The 24642-nt window shown below is 36.5% G+C and overlaps 1 protein-coding gene across 2 annotated transcripts; it reads left to right on the plus strand.

The window, feature by feature from the left end:
* On the plus strand, positions 1 to 23660 carry LOC113502805 (jmjC domain-containing histone demethylation protein 1). 2 transcript variants are annotated; one of them, XM_026884504.1, is made up of 21 exons: positions 1 to 188; positions 1607 to 1833; positions 9094 to 9205; positions 12463 to 12627; positions 14197 to 14332; positions 14641 to 14768; positions 15026 to 15175; positions 15457 to 15630; positions 15967 to 16126; positions 16261 to 16390; positions 16779 to 16902; positions 17013 to 17103; positions 17328 to 17482; positions 17908 to 17997; positions 18253 to 18352; positions 18605 to 18759; positions 19093 to 19263; positions 19750 to 19886; positions 20197 to 20485; positions 20743 to 20909; positions 21023 to 23660. In XM_026884504.1, exons 1-21 carry the CDS (start codon positions 141 to 143, stop codon positions 21138 to 21140), a joined length of 3027 nt encoding a protein of 1008 aa, XP_026740305.1. In that variant the 5' UTR covers positions 1 to 140; the 3' UTR covers positions 21141 to 23660. The 2 variants fall into 2 exon arrangements, with proteins under 2 accessions (XP_026740305.1, XP_026740306.1); XM_026884505.1 differs by lacking the exon at positions 1 to 188 and adding an exon at positions 215 to 1136.
* The last annotated feature ends 982 nt before the right edge of the window (positions 23661 to 24642 follow it).

Genomic DNA, 24642 nt, shown 5'->3' on the forward strand with positions numbered 1-24642 from the left:
AGTGATTGCTCGCCGCACGGTTGGCAGCAGTGTCGACTATTGCAAATGGTGGATTGCGTTACTTTTTCTCGTGCTCCGTGTAAAATATTTACGTAAAATAGTGTAAATTTCGTGGTGCAGTGTTTCTGACTAACATAAACATGTCGGAAACACTGCCGAATAACAAAAAACAAGTTCCAAGACAACTGGTGAGTGTTTATTGTTAGATTTTTACGTATTTAGTCCCGGGTGACGCCATGGTGGCTTTATCTGGGATCACGTAAACATGAAATGGTGCATCGCTGCATCGTGTATCGATTTACGAAAGTTACGGGATGATTATAGAATTAATTTTGTGCGTGTGGTTTTTGTGTGTGATGATAATCATTAAGGGTCATTGGACTTAGTTTTTTGTGATCACGCCGCGGCCGAGTTTTAAACGCGGCGGCCGTATGCATTCGCGCATGCGAGAAGGTGTCAAAATCTATAATAGTTCCTGAGATCGCAGCATTGCGATACAGCGGTGATGATAATGGAACGACGTGACAAATATTGCGCGCGCCAGCGACGTCTTTGGCGCACGAGGCATTGTGGGCATCTGGTAGGGACGAGTGTCGAAGGCGTTTCCCTCCCGCGGGCTGGCGGAGAGCAGGCGGCCAGGGGCGTGCGCGGTGCGCTGCGGCCACACGTCGTGCTAGAGAAGAGACCGTGCGGAGCTCGCTCGCAATCTACTTTAATACTTAACTAATCTTCCGTCTATCAATTACAAGCTGTCGAGAGCAAAACATCTAAAACATTTGTATATTGATTTAAATACACGTTTGTCGTACGGCCGTAGCGTTCTTTGTTACGCTAAGAAGGCAAACAGCCCTCGCACCAAAAGTTTTATTGTTACAAGTTAGGCATATTTATTCTTTTACTCGTATTTCACTGGCCTTGGCTGTATAAAAAATAACCTACTTCGTAACTCGGAACGCATAGCAGCCTGGCAGATGCAGTGTTTGTGTTTTTATTATTGAATAGACAAAGAAAATTCGACCATAAAAATAAGTGTAAACCCGTCTCACAAATGGTGTTAAAAAGTGAAAGTCACTTCAGAGCGCGGCATTGTCAACTTTTCTAATTGAGCGAAATTTACGTACTGCAAAGCAAACATGGTAATATTGAATTAAAATATTGTCGTAGCAATTCATCATAAACAACGCAAATTTTGCAGTGGTGTATCAAAATAGTAGTTCAGTTAATCAAATTATATCATGTGTCATTCACTTAAAACCATAATGAGTGCTTATGGACAGTTTTGACTGTGTAGTCGTGATTTACGACTGACTAATGAAAACATAAGTGTGTTTTCATTATTATGTTCATACTCAGTGCTGAACCGTATATTATTTAACCGTATTTAAAATTATATAACATTAGCAAGACAGGAAAAGTAATAAAATACTATACCAAGCATCAACAATCTTGCTGAACTCAAGCCTTGGGTACAATAATACTTATTTTTTTTATAAATTACAAAATGACACCACTGTTCCTTATAAATATCAAATATAATCTCTAAATAAATCTTAAAAGCCTAGAATCTACCTATTATAAGATTAAAAACCTGTGAACTCTTCTGTAGCGTGAACGCAAACAACGCAAGCTATATTCCGATGAGTGGGCCTTGGGTGATGATGAAGCAGAAGGTGGGAGGGGATTCTCTCTGGCTGACAAGCTGGAGAGCCCAAGATTTGAGCATTCCGGTGCTGTGCTGGAGATGCACGGTTCAGACCTGACCGTGTCTTATCTACAGAAGAATGGATTTACCACTCCGCTACTGTTTAAAGAAAAACTTGGATTAGGACTGAGGTATGTAAAAATATACATTCTTATTCCTTTTTTTCAACTGAATATTTTATTGCTATAAATTCCAATTGTTAAACACCTTCAAAACGAAGGTTTCTATGTGCTGGAAACTTTTATTTGATTGGTAGTTGAAAAAAGAGGTGTTTTTATTAGCTTTTGATTGAAATCTCCACTAATTCCCCAGTAAGTAAGTCATACATTCTGATATTCTATAACCAATCATTGAAGCAACTCGAAAAAATTAGGCCTTGCAGCCTATTTTCCTGTTTTAAAGAATGGAGGAACATAATGGATGTCTTATGAATTCAAAACCGAATGACTGCTTTAATATGAATAACATTTAAATAACAAAATGTCATTTAGATCTATGTAATCAAACAAACATATTGTTGATTCATAGTATAGATACCTAATGACAGTAGCACACACACAAACGATTAAAATAATGCAGTTATCGCGAATAATTAGGAATAAATAATTAGGAAACTATATCCTCAATAATTAGGAAACTCGCTATCATTATAATTTAATTTATTCATTGGCACGCGTAGACGATACTTTAAGCTTTGGTGCACTTTCATTATATTCAATAAAGTGTAATGTAACAGTGCGTAATCGACTAATATACGTTACTATCATATTACCTATATAATATGTGATATGTTTACGTATGACAGACGAAAATAATTATAACTGATACTATTGGTATCGCGTATCGGGACTTCACTAACCTAGTTAATTCTACTCGCTGATCCGTGGCCTAGTCGTGCCATAAACTAGGTGTGAACTTACGTGTCATTGTCTATGGTAAGCATTGGCCGTTGTTTACACGAAAGACGTTATGAAAAGAAGTTCGTATTGTTACTCGGTATTGATACCACGAAATCAGCGTATTCATTCTGGAATTTGTGTTTTTGAATACACCGACGCACACTATGATATACCTCGTTTTTAAATAAAATTCAGACAAATAAAATTGTAAAGGAAACCAGAAATAAACCTTAAATTTAGACTTTCGTTGTCTACCTGAATGAAAAAAGCCAAACCCATAAAATTCTTATAAAATCCCAAATTTTATTAATGACTCCAACCTTGAACAATAAGGTCATTGGCCGCTGCATATTAAATTATTTCTGATAGATATCGCGTAAAATGTTTGTTATTCATAGTTATCTAGATCCTTAGATAGAGTTATGCACTTGATTCGTAAACAATACGGTGCACAGACTTCTCTCTTTGTGCCTATTATCTAGCCGTTGTACTCGTCCTCAATTACAGGTCTATTGAGACACTGCTATTTATCAATATCGTCTTTAGAGGCGAGTCCTACATTTATTATACGGTATAATATGAAGTGCGAAGTCCTAAAAACATAACCTTTAAATAATATATTCAAGCAGGTGGATTTTTATGTTGCAACTTCTACTATAAATAATGTTTAAATGTTACAAGTAAACAGGCTGTACAATACTAAACAAGTAAATTGTGTTTGTCAGTCGGTCACTCTTCGCAAGTTTTGTAAAAAAATGTCGCTACACTACACTGATCTCTTATCATTTTACTTGGTTTATCACGGTGACGTAAACAAATGGTTTCAAATAAAAAAAGAACGGAACTGTTTTTGTCAGCCCTTGAAATACCCAAAAGATATTTTATGATCATTTATTTTTCAAGAATCGTGCTATCAATTAAATAGAATATGTTCCGTCGTGTTTGTTTCTGAAAATATTTACTTTACCTTTCGTGCTGCATGTTTAATTCGGTACAACATTTATTATTCTGTTTGAACAAACTACTCGGTTTCCTATTGATAATAGAAAAAAAAAAATAGAATCGATAAGGAGCCGCCGGAGCCTATAATAATGTTCACATTACGTGTATTATCAGGAAAATAGATTGCTATGAGTTTTGCGGTAGGCCACCGTGCCGTATCGCTAGCGGTGAAATAAAAACACTTGTTATGTCAAATGTTATAACGGCTGTCCTTGACTCAGTGGGATTGAGCTTATTTGTAACTTTCAATAAGGTCTACAATGCGTACTATTGTCATATTTTAAGTCCTAAAACAGCGTAACTATTTAGTAAGCTCCGTAATATAAGTTAGCTTATTCATTTGAGTTCTTTGTTGTTTTATAGAACTACACTTTAGTCTCGCGAAAAAGTTCTCAAATGAAAAAGAATTTAGTAGCAGAGCTCATATACTAACATTTATAAAATTAACTAGCTGACCCAGCAAACGTTGTTTTGCCTAATAAATTATTTCCAGTTGAATGTATTTCTTAATGCCACATTATAAAAAATTTCGTCCATATTATAATATATATTTTTTTAGTGTGAGCAACCCTTATCACTTAGGGCTATGAAAAATAGACGTTGTTCTATTCTCAGACCTACCCAATATGTATAAAAAATTTCATAAAAATCGCTCAAGCCGTTTCGGAGGAGTACGGTAACTAACATCGTGACACGGGAATATTATATATTAGAAGATAATCAAATAAGAACAGCAGTTCTACTAATGAATATTGATATTGCATTTGCATAAAAAATATTAATGATTACAACAGCATATTTAATCGCACATGAAAGAAATATCCACCTACGTTAATACGCCTCAACGTAATATAAGCCTTCTGTGGGAAAACGTGTAACTACGATCGTAGGCGGAATGCCTACAACCTACGCACAATATTGATCATTCTGTATACCGGAATTAACTGTTGAGCATCCCACTCTACTGTAAATGCATGTTTCTATACTTTATAATACTGAATTGAACGCAAATGCTAATTGCATTTTCAGTGACGTCATATTGATTGATGAATTCATTTAATAATCTATTTTAATCTAGGAAATTTTATGGACCATATTTGCAGTAATATAATTATAGTAATTGAGTTTAATTTCATTTGGTCCCACTTATGAAAGGCAAGGGTTTCTTCTTGTGTGGGAGTCTTGCATAGACTTTTGACTTTTGTTTTTTATTGTAGGGACCCATTCCTATAAACAGTTCAAAAAATACTTTTTTTCTTTCTCTGCCAATACTTTATCATTACAGCTTTCACTATATTATACCTCGTTATTCGGATTAAATTAGCAGTTGATTTTAATTTTCAAGCTACACCCACACTGTAACTTCTGATTCATACTTTCATTAACGGTCTAGATGCTATAAATACCATTTAATTTCATAAAATTAAATATATTTTAATAGATAGGAGCTATATCAAGTATCCTAATGTAATGCTATTAATAATTAAAAACTTAGGCTTTAGAAACCTTGATAATTATTACGTTTTAACGCAAAACCAGGGCCTAGGATTTTGCATAGACCTTATGAAGTAGACGTAAGACATGTATTCTTTTCTTTGCTACTTCTAAGACAGTCAAGTTGGGTTTATTTATCCGTTCGGTTTTCATTGTTATTCCTGATCTATAGAAGTTGAAAATGCCATTCATGTGTTGTGGGCTTGTCTCTTAATTGGTTGTATAATTTCACTACTTAAAACTTGTTTGAGGAAAACAATGTGTCTCCCGAACAGTTCAAAGTCTTGAAAGACTGATAACTTTTATTTTTGCTTTAAAATTTTAAAATGAGCAAGATAAGAGGCTACAATTATATTAAATTTACAATAATCTACATATTTGCGTCAACAAAGTTCCTATGTAGAGTATAATTTGAGATTTTATTGACTTGTATACTTAACCTTATTTATTTACCACTGCTGAGAAGAAAACACGCATCCGTTTTTATTAAATTTAATACATAGATATTACTATCAAATTCTTACACATAAAGCTCTATAAATAGTTAATTTTTACATAAGGAACATCACTATAAACCATGGCGTATATTTCTTCCTAAGATAAGGTAAAAGATACGAGTGAAATATTACATTAAACGCACGTTCATAACTTTTCACTATCTCTAAGCTTTGATTTAGAGCTGCGAGTTATACCCTGCAAGTTAGAGTACAGTGAGGGCCTAGGGCAAATCCACCACTTAAAGTAAAATAATGTGGAAAAGTGACAGCGCGTTACACAACGTCTAGCCTCTTCTCTCTTCCACAATTGCGTTGACATTACCTTTAGGGATAGTGGCACCTCTAGTCGTTCGGTATCGTCAATGTTTCTCCACAATGACAAATTCAAGCTTTATGCTATCTTTATTGATATGTCGAAGCACTCGTTTGTCAGTATTGCTGTAGTTTAGACCAGTGTGGACTTGCCTTAATAATTTTATTCTATTTTTATTTATCGAATGTAAACAAAATTTGATACATTTCAATTAAAAGTCATTTTCCTTATTATTTTATAGCAATATTTACAAATAAGTCTTTTTAAGTTTAAAGTGAGAGGAACGATTAATTTATTTATCAAATCAACTTGCCTTTTGAAGTTAACCTGTGGGAATGATTACGATTCGATAAATGTTTATCCTTGTTCCAAGTTTCATTTTGAATTCAATTAACCTCTGTTAGTGATTGAGCAACAACTTTGGTAATTACAACAGTTGTGGGATTCCAAAATTGAATTTTCTGTGACGTTGTACAAGGATTGATTTACATGATATGAACCAATATGGCGCTTGCAAAGATTAAAAGTTATAAATCAATAATACTTACCTTTTGTTATGTGATGTATGGTAAAGGTTAATGTGTTCAGTCATGCGTAGCCTCGTAGATCAGTTTGTTGCCTAGGTGTTTAGATAAGACACTTTCAAGTACCTAGATATAGTAGATATAGTTATATTTTATTTTCACTATTTATAAATTTTAAAATGGACATTCAATAATGTTTAGTATTTTTCTGACGATACTCACTATTCGAAACTAAATGCGACTGATAAAATATTCTTAAAATAACTCTAAGTTAATTATCTGCATTAGGTATATTTAAATCTAATTTAAATACAAATTATGCACAAACTTTATAGAAATACAATTTTCTCCTTCTAATTAATAAACTAAGATGTTGCATACTAATAAAATACCAATAAAACTATTCTCATTTCCTGTCTGCAAATGATGCGTTAATTAAAGAAACTAATGATTTACACTACAAGTTTTATGCTTAGTGCCTTTTATTTGGCAAAAAATAATACTTTCGGCAAACATTTCCCATAGTTAAAACGCTCTGACAGGATATAACTAACACGTTAACTAAGTCCGGTAACGTTTCGCCTAACTGCTGTTGTCCGCAGTTTAGTTCAGCACAAGTTGAAGTTTAAACGTACTAGAACAACTGTACTGTAGCTATCATCGCTTTGTAACTATCGGACAATGTTAGGGTTGTTAATGTTGCTGAATTTACTCACGATTGCTGTTTTTGATAGCTGCGAGTGTGTTTTTTTTCTTATTTAATGTAGATCTTTTTCGTTGTGTGGTGGATAGACCATAGTAATGAAGTATAGCCACGTTTGTGGGACAAATAGATATATTTTTTATACATTACTTCCTTCGTCCGCGTGGAATATGACAAAAATTTCTTTCTCTTACTAAAATAACATTTTTAGCCGATTTTTCAATCGCCAGGTAACTTTTATTCGACGAATATGAATGACGTTTTGATAGTTTTTGTATAGAAAATATGTCAAACGGCCATATTTATTCCTCGGATAAAAGTTATCTGACGATTGGAAAATCGGGCCTTATTTAAATAAAAATAGCCTTAGTAACTCTTTATTCTAAAAGCTACCTGCTAATAAAAGCTCATATGGGCCATTTTATAGATTGGCCGCAACAAACAGAGAGAATGACAGACAAAAAAAAAGTGTTTACTGTATATATTCAGATGAATGTCTTAAAAAAACGGTTATTTCAATATTAAAAACAGAAACTCCATTTTTATATAGGTATATGTATATCATTATATTTGTTGCATAGATTTAATAAAATATGAATATGAATACGAAATTTTGTACGGTCACAAAGTTGGGTATAATTTACACATTCAAAAATAATTCTCATAGATTTATCTAACCGAATTTTGAGCAAGATTTAAAAGCTTAGTAGATAAGACGGATTTTATCTCAATCTAATAAAGCAGGCACTTCATAAACTCTTCTTAAAGTTAATACATATCCATAACAAGCATCCCTCGTCGCAACTCAGAGCCCCGCTACAAACTCGCTGACTGGCCAATTTTCAAGTGGAATACTTCGTCGTTGAATTGTGTAAGAACTTCCAAGTTTTCCTCTAAAGGGGAAGTCACGGAAATGACACATTTATTACTCAACGTTGTGTACTCTTTGCTTTGACGATACATGTATTCGCATGGTAGCGCATTTAAATGAATATGGATGGGTTTACTTGAAAAATCGGTATAGCGTGCTTCTCTCAGAGCCATTCCCTCATAGTGAAATAGCAACGACGTAAATTGCCCTGTCAAAGGTTTTCCGTTCGGTATAAATAGGGTTTTTGGCTATACGTTTACAAAGAAAGGTGCGACACATTGAACTGAGCCTCCAACTCAGGCCTAGAGGTCACACCATTAAATTGACGCCGATAGCCATTTGTTGACTCGCACAATTTAGATGAATGCCATTAGAGACGTGAAAGAGAATGCCATTTATAGGGAAATGAAAGATAATTTATTTACTTATTTATTAATAGACATTGTACAACAAAGAGCCTTTCATTTGTGTAATAAAAGTACATTGTTTAATAAAAATATGACAGATCAAGCCCAAATTTGTCATCAATCTAAATATGTGGCAGAGCTATTTTAGGAATAAATTAATGCTAGATTAGATTAGATTAATTACTAACGATCACAATTTTTTAATAGCTTTTGCTAACTACATTAGCTGTGTGTCAAACCTTCTCATAATCAACAGATTGAAGTTTCCTTACACGCCGTAAACTCGGGACGGATCAATAAGTTAAACAATCCAACAATTTGTTGACTGTTTCCACAACGTTTCGAAACTTATTCACTTCTGAAGTCGTACAATGTACAAGAGCTTGCACAAACACGATTTAATATAGAGTTAAGATGTATCGTTTCGAACAGAACTTTTGTATTTAAACACAAACCATTCGTGTTATTATTTTTCGTCTTGCTTTCCTATTCATTCTGGACTAGCGTGGACTGAAATGCTACTTAAAAGCTTTCTTAAATGTTTAATCTAACTGTACCTTACCCTATAAAATGATAGAGATTAAATCAATAAACCTAAATTTAAGAAAATTTTAAGTACTCAGCTGTTAGTATTTTTTCGAAACTGTTTTTTCTCGTATAGTTACGTAAGCTTTGTTACAGGGTGCCGACAAGCAACTTTACCGTCAACGATGTGCGTATGTGTGTGGGTTCACGACGGCTCCTCGACGTCATGGATGTCAACACACAGAAGAATATCGAGATGAACATGAAGGTCAGCTGATTATTATTATGTTTTATTTCTTAACAGAAAGGCGTGGGAGACATTTAGCGCCTTTAACCGGGCAAAGGGATTTTAGAGAAGCTTTTCTCACTGCGATTTTCTTCATAAACATAAATCAAAATCTTTTTTAGTCTGGAGATATAGCGTTAAAACGAGTAATAACACAATCTCACCGCATTCTCACTGTCAGTTTGGCGGTGCTGAGCTAGAATTTTACCTAAAATTAATTATTATATTTTCGGAAAACGATTCTGAAAAATTTTCTCGCTCTGCTCTGTTGGTGAATTAACCCTTAACCTACCGAATCTATTTATTGTTGGAAGATCTTCCATACACCTTCTTATTAAGGAATGGTGGCGGTGGCAAATTGTTTTTACTTATCTTAAAATTTCCTGCAAACACCTTGCTTCAAGAGACTTAAGTTCTTGCATGCGGCCCTCAGGTAGATGATAGTTTTACAAACCTAATTCTTACTTTTGATACTTTCGATGTTTCTCACTTTTACACTGTGTATGGTTGATTATCTTAAATTGTTAAATTAAAACCATGTATTTAATCACTATTTCCCTAATCATTTAATCTTACTTATTATTCTACCACTCATAACATTTTACTATAACTACAAAATACATTTCAAATCGGTCATCAATCACTATCTATAGTTGACGACGGTAATCGTATCGACGATTGTCTTATCTTCGCTTTGTTTACTCGAGGCCTAACGACGTTCGCAACGTAAGGCCGCGTACATATTTGCTGACTTACAAAAAGTTTGAAAGGTTTTATTACGGGTTGTAGATATGGTCTCCAAGTAGTAAAGGTAAGATAAAGATTTTGCCTTATTAAATGAAAGAGACGCTAGGGCTAATAAAACTAGGTTTTAAAAACGACGTTAATAATATGTACGTATGTGTAATCTTTTAACTGGATATTCAAGCTTATCTACTTACTGTCAGTTTGCATTTTATTTATATAATGCGCTGTTAAGGAATGACAAAATTTAAACATTTAAATAATTCTGCAAATTAAATTCAAATTTTAAATTGGTTGACAAGCAGAGAACTGTTTACGTGGATACGCATCCTAAGGTTACAAGTTTACGTTTCATACGTACAATGTATTGGCTTACTACAGACTACAGAGTTACAGGCTATGTGTAATGTGTACTACGAAACTAAACATGACAGTGCAAACTACCATTGATTCACCAAAACATATCTTAACCCCCCCACATAACGATCAAGTTTGTTTCTCACTTAATATCATAGCTATACTGAACCAGCTATCTCTTATTTTATTACCAGATGTTATGTAACAAAATATTAGTTTGGTGGTATTATTTCTTCCAAAGAAAACATTTTTCTTTTCTTTTCCAATGTTATCGTGATGGTAACAAGTAGCTGTAAAAATATTGCGTAAGTCGAGTTGCGCGTGCGCCGTGCAACCGTGCACTATAGCGTAGCGCGTACCTAGACCTACAAATGTTTCAGAGATGCTTAGATTGTGACAAGTTTCTTTTAAACTGTACTTCTGAAATCACGATCGAATAATGTAGTTTAGGTCTTTGGTAGTTAACTATCTATATAAATAGGTAGTGTCGAAGTATTTCATCCTTAATATTTCTTAATAATCCTTCTTAAATTGGTTAGAAGTATTTTTGAAAGTTAATTAGGAATTTAGACTGCTTCTGGTCTGTCAGCTTTCAAAGATAATGCTCCAATTTTGATTTATAGTTTTCTGTATAAAATATTTAATTGAATCGCGTGAAACCTTGACTTACACACTTTTACCTTGACCAAAAACGACCCTCGTATAGTCTCAAACAATGAAACTAATCAATCACAATTGAAATATCTTCTAAAATCTCTATAAGTTCCTACTATCCTACACAATACAAATAATTCCATACCGTCATCGTCCCGAATTGTTTTTAAACCGCAACATCTAAAATTAGATGATGTGGGTTGTGACACAAAACCGGAATGCGAGATGCACTGATAACGCTATAACCAAATTACTTAGCCAGCAATTTTGTAAAGCAACATTTTCTCTAGTACTTAAAGTGCTACTATTTATGGTGGGTATTAGTACTTACACGTGCCTATACTATACTAGTATAAATATACTACTAGACTAGTATAGAAACCAGTGTAGTTGTATATTATTATCTCTAACCCTTAAGTAAATCTGAAAGTGTGATAATAAAGTGAATGGATATAATTTGAAAGCCTTAAAAGTTAAAACACGTCTAAATGTAACAGTGTGATCATAGTAATCAATTTATTTCTTTCCTCTTGAACAAATTGTCGCGATCCGTATATAGTAATTGGCAAAAGCTTTATCTGAAGCATGAAAGCACACGCGCACAGGATGTGTACGTAACGTAACGTAGTTCGACTGGCGCAGTGACCCAAAGCTCCACTGCGCTACAGATCGCATTTGAACGACTACCTGCCATTTTAACTCTGCAATCGTTATATCAACAAGCTTTACAAAGCTTATAACATAGAACAGAAAAATATCAATTATATACGTATTCAAAGGTAATTTTGTTTTGGAAAATCATACATCAAATTGTCAAAACAATGTATCATATGATTCAGGGGCAATTAAGGCGGTTAAATTGACAAACAATGAACTCGCTTATTCATGATTTTGTACGTTTTGGTAGGAACATGTTTGTTGTCACATGTGTGAAATATTTATGTAGCCTAGCAAGCATTATATCAAATGAAAACCAGATCACTTTCAAATACGGTCTTGAACCTGTATAAGCATTAAATATTTACATTAAAATGTGTTGAATGGGTCGTCTGTTCCCGATGCGATTGGCGCAGTGCCTACGTGGAAAAAGTTCTACGGACCGATCCCCTTTCGGGACAATTGTTTGAGTGGACCACTATTATAAATTGCAATCTTGGTTTTTGATGTTTGTAATATGAATATTTAAGATATATACAATTGATTTGATCATCGTCATTTGAGGTAGTTCTTTTAATTGAGTGTTTTTTGTAGATGAGCTCTACATTTCAATTAAAATAAGGTTGCTTAGCCTTTGTCTACTCGTTTAATTAATAGTATTCACACTATTCACAACTAATAGAGTCAAAGAAGTCTGCGATTTTCAAGAAATAGCCTTAATTCAATAAGCTTCTTCTTTTAATAGTAAGAATTTAAAGAACCAACTTTGTTCGCTAGATTTACCTTCTTACATTATTAAAGGCATATTTGCTTGATTTCTTTATTAGGACTGGCAGCGTTACTACGACGATCCAAACAAGGAACGTCTCCTCAACGTGATCTCGCTGGAGTTCTCGCACACGCGGCTGGAGAACTACGTGCAGGCGCCGCGCATCGTGCGTCTCATCGATTGGGTCGACACCGTGTGGCCTCGACACCTCAAGGATCAACAGGTCAGCGCCATCTCTTGCTGTTGCAGGAACTATATGCGTAAACAGTAAACATGTCAAGGACAATTGTGCAATATGGACTAAATTTGTAAAAAATTGACAACTTAGCATTGCCTTTTGTAACCACAAACTGTATTGCACCTGATCACTGAAAAGCTGTAATAAACGTATAATTTTACGAAATACATTATGCGATTGTATACACGATTGTAATCTGATTAGGTACTTCAAGCGAATATATTAATATGTCATGTAAACAATGCAAAAAATATGTAAAGTATGTAAAGATAAATCTTTTCGGAATAAATTATTCAAATATTTTGTTTTAAATATGTAGTTGTAAGAGTCATTAATTTAAAATAATGAAATGATGGCAGCACTAAAAGAGTTCAAATGCAAATTGCTATTTGAAAATTTGCAATATTAACTTTAGGAATAAATTTAGGATAGTACTATTGTTGTTTTGGTATGGGACCAGCTTCGGAATCAACTTCGGCCGGATTCGCAATCGGCTTCGGACGACTTCGGACGTGGTCGTTTATTTTGTTCGAATCGACACTATTCGGCATCGGCCTAGCCTTGAACTGGCTGAAAGCTAGATTAAAAACACAACTGACAAAGCTTACAATGCGAAATTATAATTATATTTTCAATAAATAATAGGCTTTCATAATGACTCATATCAGAGTTCATTTTTAACTAGCTGGATCGCGTTTCGTTTACATTGTTGTGGCAAAACACTGTGTTTGAGTTTGTTACTGTTTGACACTCAAAGTACTTATCCAATTTTCATAAATTTTCTGGAGATAGTTGATATATTGGCTATAAAAAAAGCTGAGACGTATGCGGCAGCTAGTTACCGTTTATGGCGTATAGTGTATTTGTCTATTCGGTATACAAATTCATAATCAATTATTCAAGGTTACCTTTCAAAAGACTAATACAATAAACATAGGTTTGTCAAAATTCATGGTAATAACTAACATTGTAATGAGCCTGCTTAGTGATGAACACGTGAGCTTTGTTGGGCCATACAATAGCAGGTTTCATTAAATGCTGTACATTGTTGTTCCATAAGTGCCTTGTTGCCTGAGAATATAGTCCTAATTATCCTAATCTTATAATACAAGCAAACCTTTGTACAACTAAGTCTATAGATATAAGAACAATGAAACTGACCTAAAGTATCCTTCTTGTTGAGAAAAGAAACGGTATGACAATAAAAGATATATTTGGATGTTTGCCATTTGATAGCATAGCAACAGCTGCATGGATTTAAATATCTTGAACTCGTAAATACTTTTTGATTTCATTAACTAAAATATACACACGATTAGTAGAAAACTATCAGACAAACAATTTTAACCAAAACAATGGCTGTTACATTCGGGTTTCAGACTGCCTTACTAAATTAGACGTGTACGTGTATCTACATTAACTGGAATGTAGCTTTCTGTGGAAAGAATCTTACTTACGTTACACAAAAATTCGTGCAGAAAGTTCGCTGATAGTTTTCGCTTTCTACAAGTCTTATTTCTAGGTGTCTAAATATCCATTATTTTTATATTCCAGACCGAGTCCACCAATGCTCTGGATGATATGATGTATCCAAAGGTGCAGAAGTACTGCCTCATGTCTGTGAAGGGTTGCTACACAGACTTCCACATTGATTTCGGAGGAACGTCAGTCTGGTACCACATTTTGAGAGGTATGATGTAAGCACAATACCAAACTATAGAACCAAGAAATTCCCCAAAACTAAATGGTAAATAACATCGCTCCAGGAAAAAAAACATATTGCAACTTGAATATTCATACTTCATATTATGTCTCAACTGTGAAGTGCATAATAATGATGAAAAAGTGAATAAACACGACACTTTAAAGTCTTAAGTTTGTAGCTCTGTTCAAACTTAAAAGCTTATTTGTGAAATATGAACTTCAAACTATTCAAAGTAAAATACATAATGTTTCTTTCACTTTTCATTTACTCTATGTAATTTTATTTCACTTCAGGCGCTAAGGTTTTTTGGCTGATTCCACCTACTGAGAAAAACCTGCAGCTGTATGAAAAGTGGGTGCTTTCTGGCAAACAGTCAGATGTGTTCTTTGGAGACACTGTCGAGAAGTGCATTCGAGTTCATGTAAGTTACAGTTACATTTACAGTTTTATTTAAATTAGAGTTATAAAACACGAATATAAAAGACGTGGAGCCGGGCCTTATCAAGAGGACAAGATACGGCCTGTCCACTTCTGAAAGATATTAATATTAACATTATACACACTGGTTGATAGTTATTCTTGTTCAGACCAGTAGGGTGGCAAATAAATTTGATTCGTTTGAGCCGGTCGTAAGTGATTATAGAATTTTTATCTAATCTGTGTTTCTGTTTATTTCAGCTGCAAGCAGGTCATACATTCTTTATCCCAACTGGTTGGATACATGCTGTGTACACCCCTAGTGATTCTCTTGTGTTTGGTGGCAACTTCCTTCACCAGTTCGGTATTGAAAAGCAGCTGAAGATCGCGCAAGTTGAAGATGTCACAAAGGTAAACTCAAAATTTAAACTATTTGTAAACATTGGAATTGTCGTAAAATTTAGATTTAACGACTGACTGTGAAAAGAGATTGTAAATAAAGACATGCACAATGTATTGTATCATTGAAACAATAAAATCTGTTTAAATAATTAAATTATTAACGAAATTAGATACAAAAGTAATTTTATGATCATCTAATCTTGTTAACTTAATGAAACATCTTTGATACAGTCTCACCAATATAATATATGAATTAGTATTTTATTTAACCGTTACGTAAACAATTCCAGGTGCCCCAGAAGTTCCGCTACCCGTTCTTCACGGAGATGCTGTGGTACGTCCTGGACCGCTACGTGTCCGCTCTGCTCGGCCGCTCGCACCTCGCCACCGAGGGCCAGGCGCCCGCGCTCACACCGCCTAAAGAACACATACATCTCACACAGAATGAGCTGCATGGACTAAAGGTATAGAGCTGAGGAAGTTAGATTCAATTATAAGTTAATTTAATACCGCAAAAAATTGTAAAATAAATACGAATTGATTGATCTTAAACAGGAAAATATTTAAAACAAGCAAAGACATTTCTAGACTTCTCCTTTTTACTATTTTCGATAAATTTCGTGGCAGTTGTTTTCCCTGGGAAACACTGAACTGTGCTTGGGTGGTTTTCGTTGCTTTCATTGTAGATCCTGACTAACAGGAGTTGCAATGACTGGTGTGTGTGGCGGGATAGCCCAAAAAAAAGAAATATCACACTGATAAAGGAAAATGTTTAAAATACTATCCTTATTTGACTCCAGGCGATAGTGATGTACCTGCATCAGTTACCGGCAGCTCGGAAGTCGGTGCCGGAGCTACTGTCCGACCCGATAGCGCTGGTCAAGGATGTGAGGACACTGGTCGAGCAGCACAGACATGATAAACAACACCAGGCTGTTACTGGAGTGCCTGTGCTTAAAGGTAAGATTAATCGATGATGATTAAATTATTTTTTAAGTTTAAAGATTAATGAACATTAGTACAATCAGTCATTTATTTTTGCATTTTTACTATGGTGATCTCTTCTGTTAAGTTGTGGTGCTTGATGTTTTCAGGTCCGGACGACGTGGTGTGTTCTGAGCGGCGTCAGTCGGGCGGGCGCGGCGGCCGCGGCGGCGGGCGCGGGGGCGGCGCGCGCGCGCGGCCCGACCACGCCAACACCGCGCCGCGCAGGAGGCGCACCAGGTAGCTTGCACTACCTACGTGACTCTGCCGAGATACAACACCTTTACAATGACCGATGAATGACTGGCAATTGGAATAAATTCACGTTATTCGTATTATTCCGAGCATTTTTTCTAACACAATGAATTTCCAATTATCTTGTTGACAAAATGCTTAAGAAAATAGGAATAGTTTCAAATGTAATCCAACTGTAGCTGTATCCATTAGCAGAATTGGGGCCCTGATAGCTACGTTCAAACTCGTTAGTGTAAAAGTGTGTGAAGCACATCAAAATCTAACATAAATATTTATGACAAATACGTAAATGAGTTAAAATAAAATCACATCACGTATAAATTTATAAGAATTATAAATAATCTAAATTATAATAATTTACAATCAATTTCAGATGTAAGAAATGCGAGGCTTGTCAGCGTACAGATTGTGGCGAGTGCGTATTCTGTCACGACATGGTCAAGTTTGGTGGATTGGGTCGTGCCAAACAGACTTGCGTCATGCGGCAATGTCTACAGGTGAGTCTTGTTTAAAAAATATTTTATACAAATTAAATTACAGAATATAATGTTATCAAAAACGATTTTTCGGAAGGCGTCATATATAAATAATGCTTGTATTATTTCAGCCAATGTTACCTGTGACGGCTTCTTGCGCGCTGTGCCACCTTGATGGTTGGATGCAGACGCCAGTGGCTCCTCAAGCCAAAGGAAACAACGGTAATATATATATTTTAATGTCTGATCATTACGAAATATGGTCAAGCAGTTTAACCATGATTTAAAACATGTAAAACCAGTCATATAAACCAGTTGTACTTCCACCCCCAAGATTGGATATGTACTCCAACATAGTTTGGTAAAATCAGCTGATGGTCGGCACGTAAAAAGCTCATGAGAAATAGCCGAAGCAGACACTAATAATACAATATATGTGGTTGCAGGTCGCAACGGCCCGTCGACGCTGCGCGAGTGCTCGGTGTGCTACAGCATCGTGCACCCGGCCTGCGTGCCGCCCGGCGGACAGATCAACGAGGACCTGCCCAACTCCTGGGAGTGCCCCACCTGCACCAACATGGGGCTCAACCACGACTACAAGGTAACACGCGTCAAACACGTATACTTCTGAAGAGACGGATTTTCACATACATAATCAGCAATATTTGTTGAATAATGGTATTCTTGTGCCCAAACTTACCAGAAAGTATTTTTTGACTACCCTTCGACTGGGCAAAGGCTCTCCCCGAAATCCTTTACGATTTTCTGCCCTGAGCCACTTGGAACCAGCCGAACTAGGTAGCGGCGACTCTACAGTGACAGCTGAGAAAAAGTCAAAGACGGATGAACGGCGCTGGCATTGTCGGCCTAGAAAGCCTTTCTGGCCACAAATCACTGTAGAGTTATTTATTTAAAAATAAAAGTGGGTTCTGTAGCACTAAGGCTAAGGATATCGACTGTTTAAGTTTAGAGATAAAGGATAACGATATGAGCGCTAATTATAAGTTGTGTATATTTGTGTTACAGCCCCGTCATTTCCGCGCTCGTCAGAAGTCATCGGACCTGCGGCGTATGAGTGTGGGCTCCGACGTCGGCCAGATCAGCCATGGTTTGCAGGTAGTAAACACAGTAAAACTTCTGTGTAAAATGATTTAATATGTCGAAAGTTTGATGTTACACCAAGTTGACATGCGATCATCATGACATCGACATCAAAACTTTTCTTCATGTATGATTAATCTGGATTGGCCTGTCAGAAATTACTGATGATAATATCTCGTCAAGTGTCAATTAAATATTTAATGAGATTAGAAAATTACCCCCATTTTCTACTAAGATTTTAAAACTAAGTAATCTTATTGTCTCGTCCAGAATAAGAATTCGTCATCGACCCCTCAATCTCAAATGAAGTCGGAGGCTGGCTCTGACAATGAAGGCAAAAACGATGTCCCTCATATCAAATCTGAAGATGGTAAGTTACAAGTAATTTTTAATAACATTAAAGACGTAGATACGCAAATGGAGTAAAGATACTATAGTATTGCAAGATCTTTAATAGCATCGTCTTAATGCCTCTCATTTTAGGCAGCTACTGACTCATATGCCATTGCTTGCCCTTCAAGTTTTAATATTATGTACCATTATGTACCAGATAGGCATTTGACTGTTTTAATTGGCTAACTGAAAGCACAATTATTACTAAGGTTATTGATAATTTTAATAGAAATTAAACGTGAAGAGGAAGGCGGTGTGGGCGCCGAGGGCGAGGGCTGGGAGCCGCCGCTAAAGAAGCGCCGCTCCAGCGACGAGGACGAGGCGCCCAAGAAACAGGCGCTCAGGGCACATCTCGCGCTGCAGCTCACACACCACTCTGCTAAGGTACACTTGTGACATGTATCTCATGAGTTATAGAGGCAGTATCATGAAGTGTCCAAAAAACAACACGTATATAGTTATCATTTTAAAAGAGAGAGATGGCATCCCTCTTTCATATTACGAGGGAGGCTATGACAGGTTGTAACTCATGCAACTATTAGGTTAAACCTGTTTCTGTTTTTTTTATTTGTTGACGGCACTCACTGAAATATTTTACAAAGTTGTAATATGCGATGTATAATAATAAATGTTGAATAACAGAAATCTGAAAGTCTGAAACTGAACGTCTACTCGCTGTACGTGTGGTGTGTAATTACCAGCTGTATACATTGTCAGATCATGAAGAAGCCGCTGTACCCGATCCGTCCGGCGCTGGGCGCGGGCGGCTGCAACGCGGCGGGCTCCCCGTGGCTGGTGCGCGAGGCCATGCTGTGCGTGTTCGCCAAGCTCACGCCGCACGAGCTCGCCACCTGCGCGCTCGTCTGCAAGGCCTGGGCCGAGTACTCGGTGAGCAACTGCTATACTTACATTATGTTGCTGAAGCGCTGCATACATAATGTATGTATGTATGTGTAACAAAATGTTACGCAATTTATAGTCGCTATTAGGGTTACAGCGAATTACAAGCGTAATCTTTTGAGTCGATTCACGTCTTTCGTGTTACAATTGGAACAAAACTCACATGACGTCGCTAAATGTAGGCTATATATGTAATATTTGTATAAATCGAGAAAAAAATGGAATTACGCGATTTAAACTCCTAAGTTTTTGGGTAATAACCTGAACTTGCATTTCATATAATTTTTAAGGTTCTTTTAGATCTTAGCTCCATTATAATAAAGAATTGCGGGAAATATGGCAGTAATTTTAATAAGTGTTATGCTGCCCAATATTTAATTTCACTTTTTCTCTATTTATGCTTTACTCTGTTAGTATTTTTGACAGTGTCGAAGTATATATGTATAATGTATATGTTATGTCCTTGTTTCCCAGATGGACCCATCCCTGTGGCGCAGCATGTCGTTCGTGCAGGTGCGCGTGTCGGCGGCGCAGCTGGCCGGCATCGCGCGCAGGCAGCCGCTGTCGCTCGGCCTCGAGTGGTGCCATCTGGCGAGGAGGCAACTCGCTTGGTGTGTAATTTAAACCTGTTGCTTTCATTCTCAGTGTTGTAGTTTGTGTGAGGGGACGGCGTACTTTTGGTTTGAACATGTTTGATTGTTAACTGATTTGTAGACGAAGTTTGTAACTGATTTATAGTTGTTAAGGAAAGGTGATGGTTGGCATAGACTCACAACTTATGCTCAGTCTGGTTTGAAGGCCTTCAAATGGTGCCTTTTAATTACAATGTTAAAGACGAACTACATCTCAATGGCCCTTTATACTAGTAATTGTGATACTATTAGCTTTAAATAGACTAATAAAATATGTTTGTGTGTGCAGGTTACTGGCGCGGCTGCCCGCGCTGCGCTCGCTGTCGCTGGCGGGGTCCCCGGCGGAGGCGGCGCTGGCGCTGCGCTCGGGCGCGTGCCCGCCGCTGACGGCGCTGGACCTGTCGTTCGCGCGCGCGCTGGACGACGCCAAGCTGCGCGGCATCCTGGCGCCGCCCGAGTCCTCGCGGCCCGGCGGCCCGCACACCACGCGCGCCGAGCCCTCGCGCCTCGCCGCGCTCGCCGTGCTGCGCCTGCCCGGCACCGACATCACCGACGTCGCCATGCGATACGTCGTGCAGGTATGCACCTCACAAGCTACTATAGTGCCAACTATGCCAGTGCGGAATTTTCCGAGACCATAATATATGTATGTAGCCACTCAAAAATAGTGTTCAAAAACATCTTAAAAGAAAACAATCAATTTTGTAAATTATCCACGCCAACTTCACAACCTCTTTTTATGTGGATGTTCAATATCGTTTTTAATTAGAAATTATAATAGAAAGGTCACCCACAAAATCACATTTTATAACAAAAAACCTTGTATTATTTTCAGGCATTACCAAAGCTAGTAGAACTTGACGCATCATCATGCGCACGGCTGACGGACGCGGGCGCGGCGCAGCTCGCCCATCATGGACTGCAGCGACTGTCGCTGGCTGGCTGCCGGCTGCTCACCGAAGCTGCACTCGATCATCTTGCGCGATGCCCTAATCTCGTCCGGTAAATGCCTTACAAATCATAAATAACACTCACTTTAAACCTTTAGTGTTTTTTTTTACCATACATATTAATACTATGTAAATAAACGAATGTAACCATTATTTTTTCCCCAGGCTGGATCTTCGACATGTGCCTCTCGTCTCGACACAAGCTGTCATCAAATTCGCGGCAAAATCGAAACACAACTTGCATGTTAAGGATGTGAAACTAGTGGAGTTGCGGAAGACCTGATCCGAGGGCGAGCCGGCCTCGCCGCCGCCGCCCGAGGACACGGTCGCCGCTTGAACAGTGAGATAGCTTAGTGAGTGACAGTGTGTTGGTCGCATACCACATACGCTTCAGTACGGTTCAGTAAAACGGTCGGAACTTGTTTCACTTTGTTAACAGTTAAGTTAGCACGTTCTAGTCTAGTTTCCATTATCGGCTTTAGAAATTGCCCGCAATTATCAACTATCGTCTTCTTTCATGACAGCTTCTTAAGTACTTAAGTAATCGGCATTTGTCCTAAGATAATGTATGATTGATTTTGAGTTTTCTGAAATTGTTTTGTTATTCTCAACACTTGTTACACTAAGAATGAATTCAAATGTATGGTTCCTCAATGGTTTATGTACTAGTTATCTTTCGCACAACATATCAAACTATGCTATCAACACACAGTTTCTACAACTAAATGTAGATATTTTTGCAAAGACTTAAGCCTAACCTGGTACTATTATTGAAGTGATACGATTTCTGAATTAGGAAAATATAATTAGGAAAAGATTTGTTGAAAGGAAAACTAGGTACCCAAAATTAAATCATTATAGAGGAAAACGGTCAAACTTAATCAATTTTAGTTCCAATTATTTGTGATTTAAATTTTGCAATTGAATGACTTGTGCCAACATATAGTTTCTATATGACAAAGCACATTTATCACTGCACAATCAAATAAAATATATTATAGTTATATATATTAATTTTATTGCATGCTGTTGCATCGGTATTATATTTTATTGTTAGTTTTACGGTATTTCTTTTAGTTTGAGACCCTTTGGACCACGAGAGGCTCCCATTTTTATAAACATTGACTGAAAATTCTGAATTATTGTTGAAACTTGTAAAATAGCATAATGCAATATCATTCAGAACTCTTGACATAGACATATATATTTATATTTTTCATGATTAGAAATACAACAATTATATATCTTAAGTCTCAGTTGTGCGTGATATTGCAGCCTAATAAAGTATATATTTATATTAATACTATATTTCCAGCAATATTTCTTGTAAATAGCATTTGATTTTATTTATTTAACGATGATCCATAGAAAGCAAGTTTTTAGTTACATGACAATTCAAAATTGCTTAGGTTGTATGTTTTAGTTCTAGTCCCTTTTAGATATAAGCTGCAAGTTCTGTGACAGTGGTTGATTTCTGCGAAAGTATTATGTGATGCGTACTGTGTGATTGTTATGGAACTGTCATGTCTTATGTAAGAGATAGTCCAGCATATCAGGCGAGAGAGAGTGACAGCTATAGTGTGCACGGAACATTCAGGATAAGGAGCAGTGCGAGTGTATATCACTATCTCGTACATACAGACACGTTTAATGTCACAGTTAATTTTCTCACTAGTTTAATCGTTATTAAACATGCTTATTTCCAAATAGTATTTGATTTAGACGTGTGATTATCGCGAATCCGGCCCCCATACCAAAATGTTACGGAACAAACATCTCATAGAATCGCTCCAAAGAACTCCATTTTTTAATTTACAAACGTTAAATTATAAGGAAAGACAATATGATAATAGGACAGTTTTAAAGGAGTATATAAAGTTGTTATGTAACTGGCACCAAATGTAAAGTAATTCAAAGATTTTATTATAATTTTAAATTAAAAAATGGGGTGACATATCTGTTTACTTCCAGAGCCTGTACATATTTCGAGGAGCAGTTATGTCATTTTGTTAGTGTGTAAGAAAACCGACTCTGGTCACAGTAAGCAAGGTCGGAGGGCCGCCTATAGTATTAGTTTAGGAGAAATATGACCTTCTAACATCTAAGAAAATTTGTGTATGCACTTGTCAAACTGTGGACGACGCTAATAAATGTTTCTATATCTGTCAAAGAGTTAAATTTTACTAAGAGATGTTATAGTTATAAGCAGTTTAAATATATATTTTTTCAGATCAATAGGACTGAAATAGATGTATAAATTTCTCGATTCTGGCGTCAATAAGAATAACTTAACAAATTGACAAGTGCATACGAACGTCACGGACTGTACATTGATAGAGTAAGTTCGTTATCGAGTAACATTATTACTTGGAACCGTGAGCTCTACAATATCGAGCTAGTTTCTAAGCATTGTGTGCCTCTGTTATAGACAATTAGATTATAATAAATGTTTATAAAAAATATACTTGTGACATCTACCATGTTCATGAAAATATATGATAATCGGATTTAGAAAATGAAAAAAAAAAACAAATTGATGAGTGATTTTTCGCGTTAATTATAAGATAGATATTATCTAGTTTTTTAAGCTGCCTTTATGCGAGAGTTGATCAATATGGGATAGCATTTTATACGTCTCGCATGTGGGCACGTCGTTGGCAGTTATGGTGATATTACATGCCAATGGCTAGGTTTATTGTATAGCGATATTATGCGACGTAACGCGTTCACTGAAAGTAACATTGTATCATTGGTTACCATAAGCATAAAATAATATTGGAAATTAATATTTACAATGAAGTAATTTGTGTGTTTTAATTATTATCCCTGCACCACCTGATCACCCTTCCTAACGCCATATTTAATATTTAGGCGACATTGGTCACAAATGCAAGGGCTGGACATAAGTATATTTTGACGTCATAATGATAGGAAAAATAAGTACATAAAAAATACACGCTACGTAGCCTTAGCGGGAACTTCGAATGCGTTGGTTAGGACGCTATAACACGTTAGCTATTCGATTTTGATGTCGATCGATAGCACGAATTAAATTTAAATAAAAAACAGACACCCTCCTGAAATTAGCCTTATTTCATATAGCCTTAAAACAGGCATGAGTCTAGCACTGCAGAGTACCTTTTGATTCAAAACTACTGCACAGCGGGCAGACAAATTCGAACTAGGCATTTAATTTCCAATTATGAGTCTGTTGCCGTTCGTCGATTTCAGCAATGCGATCGCGACGAAGGCAAAATAAAATACGTACTATCTCGGGTTTTCGGTAACTTCTATCATTCCAATACAAAGAACACTTTTCACCTAACATATTTGCGGTGGTAAAATAGTTCTTCCAGGAAAGCGCTTGAGAGTCAGTGACCCTGAGTTCCACTTTTTAAAAGAGTTCAATAATCTCAATTTAAGATGAATTTATGAACACTTTATTTTAGAATGCGAGCCCAGATGGATCTCTGTACAAAATAGCAAACTTTGTTGGTCCTGTCCATACTGTTTCGGTTTCTTTCGCAGTTTTTCTTGGGAAGTGATCCCTAACCATACACTATTTAGCCTTAGTTGCTACTATTTTTTTTCTTCATAAGCGTAAACCTTCCTATTTTGTTAAGTAGCATGCATATCTATGGTGTGTATGAAGGATCGCAACATCGCAAATACCGACTTACCGCGCGGATGACGTAGCACGGCGGTTCAGTTTTAGTCTATAAGAGTATCTACTACCCGGTCTCTTCCCAGAGGAAGCGGGTGTCCTTGAGGATTCCCCCGCCTTA

This window comes from Trichoplusia ni, chromosome 18, assembly GCF_003590095.1.
Source record: "Trichoplusia ni isolate ovarian cell line Hi5 chromosome 18, tn1, whole genome shotgun sequence".
NCBI classification, from domain to species: domain Eukaryota; kingdom Metazoa; phylum Arthropoda; class Insecta; order Lepidoptera; family Noctuidae; genus Trichoplusia; species Trichoplusia ni.

What these genes read in the sequence shown, in the direction of transcription:
- LOC113502805 (XM_026884504.1), top strand. Translation starts at nt 141, where the DNA reads ATGTCGGAAACACTGCCGAATAACAAAAAACAAGTTCCAAGACAACTG. An exon ending in ATGAGCTGCATGGACTAAAG is followed by an intron (nt 15,631 to 15,966) that starts GTATAGAGCTGA and finishes ATTTGACTCCAG; the next exon opens with GCGATAGTGATGTACCTGCA. An exon ending in AGGCCTGGGCCGAGTACTCG is followed by an intron (nt 19,264 to 19,749) that starts GTGAGCAACTGC and finishes CTTGTTTCCCAG; the next exon opens with ATGGACCCATCCCTGTGGCG.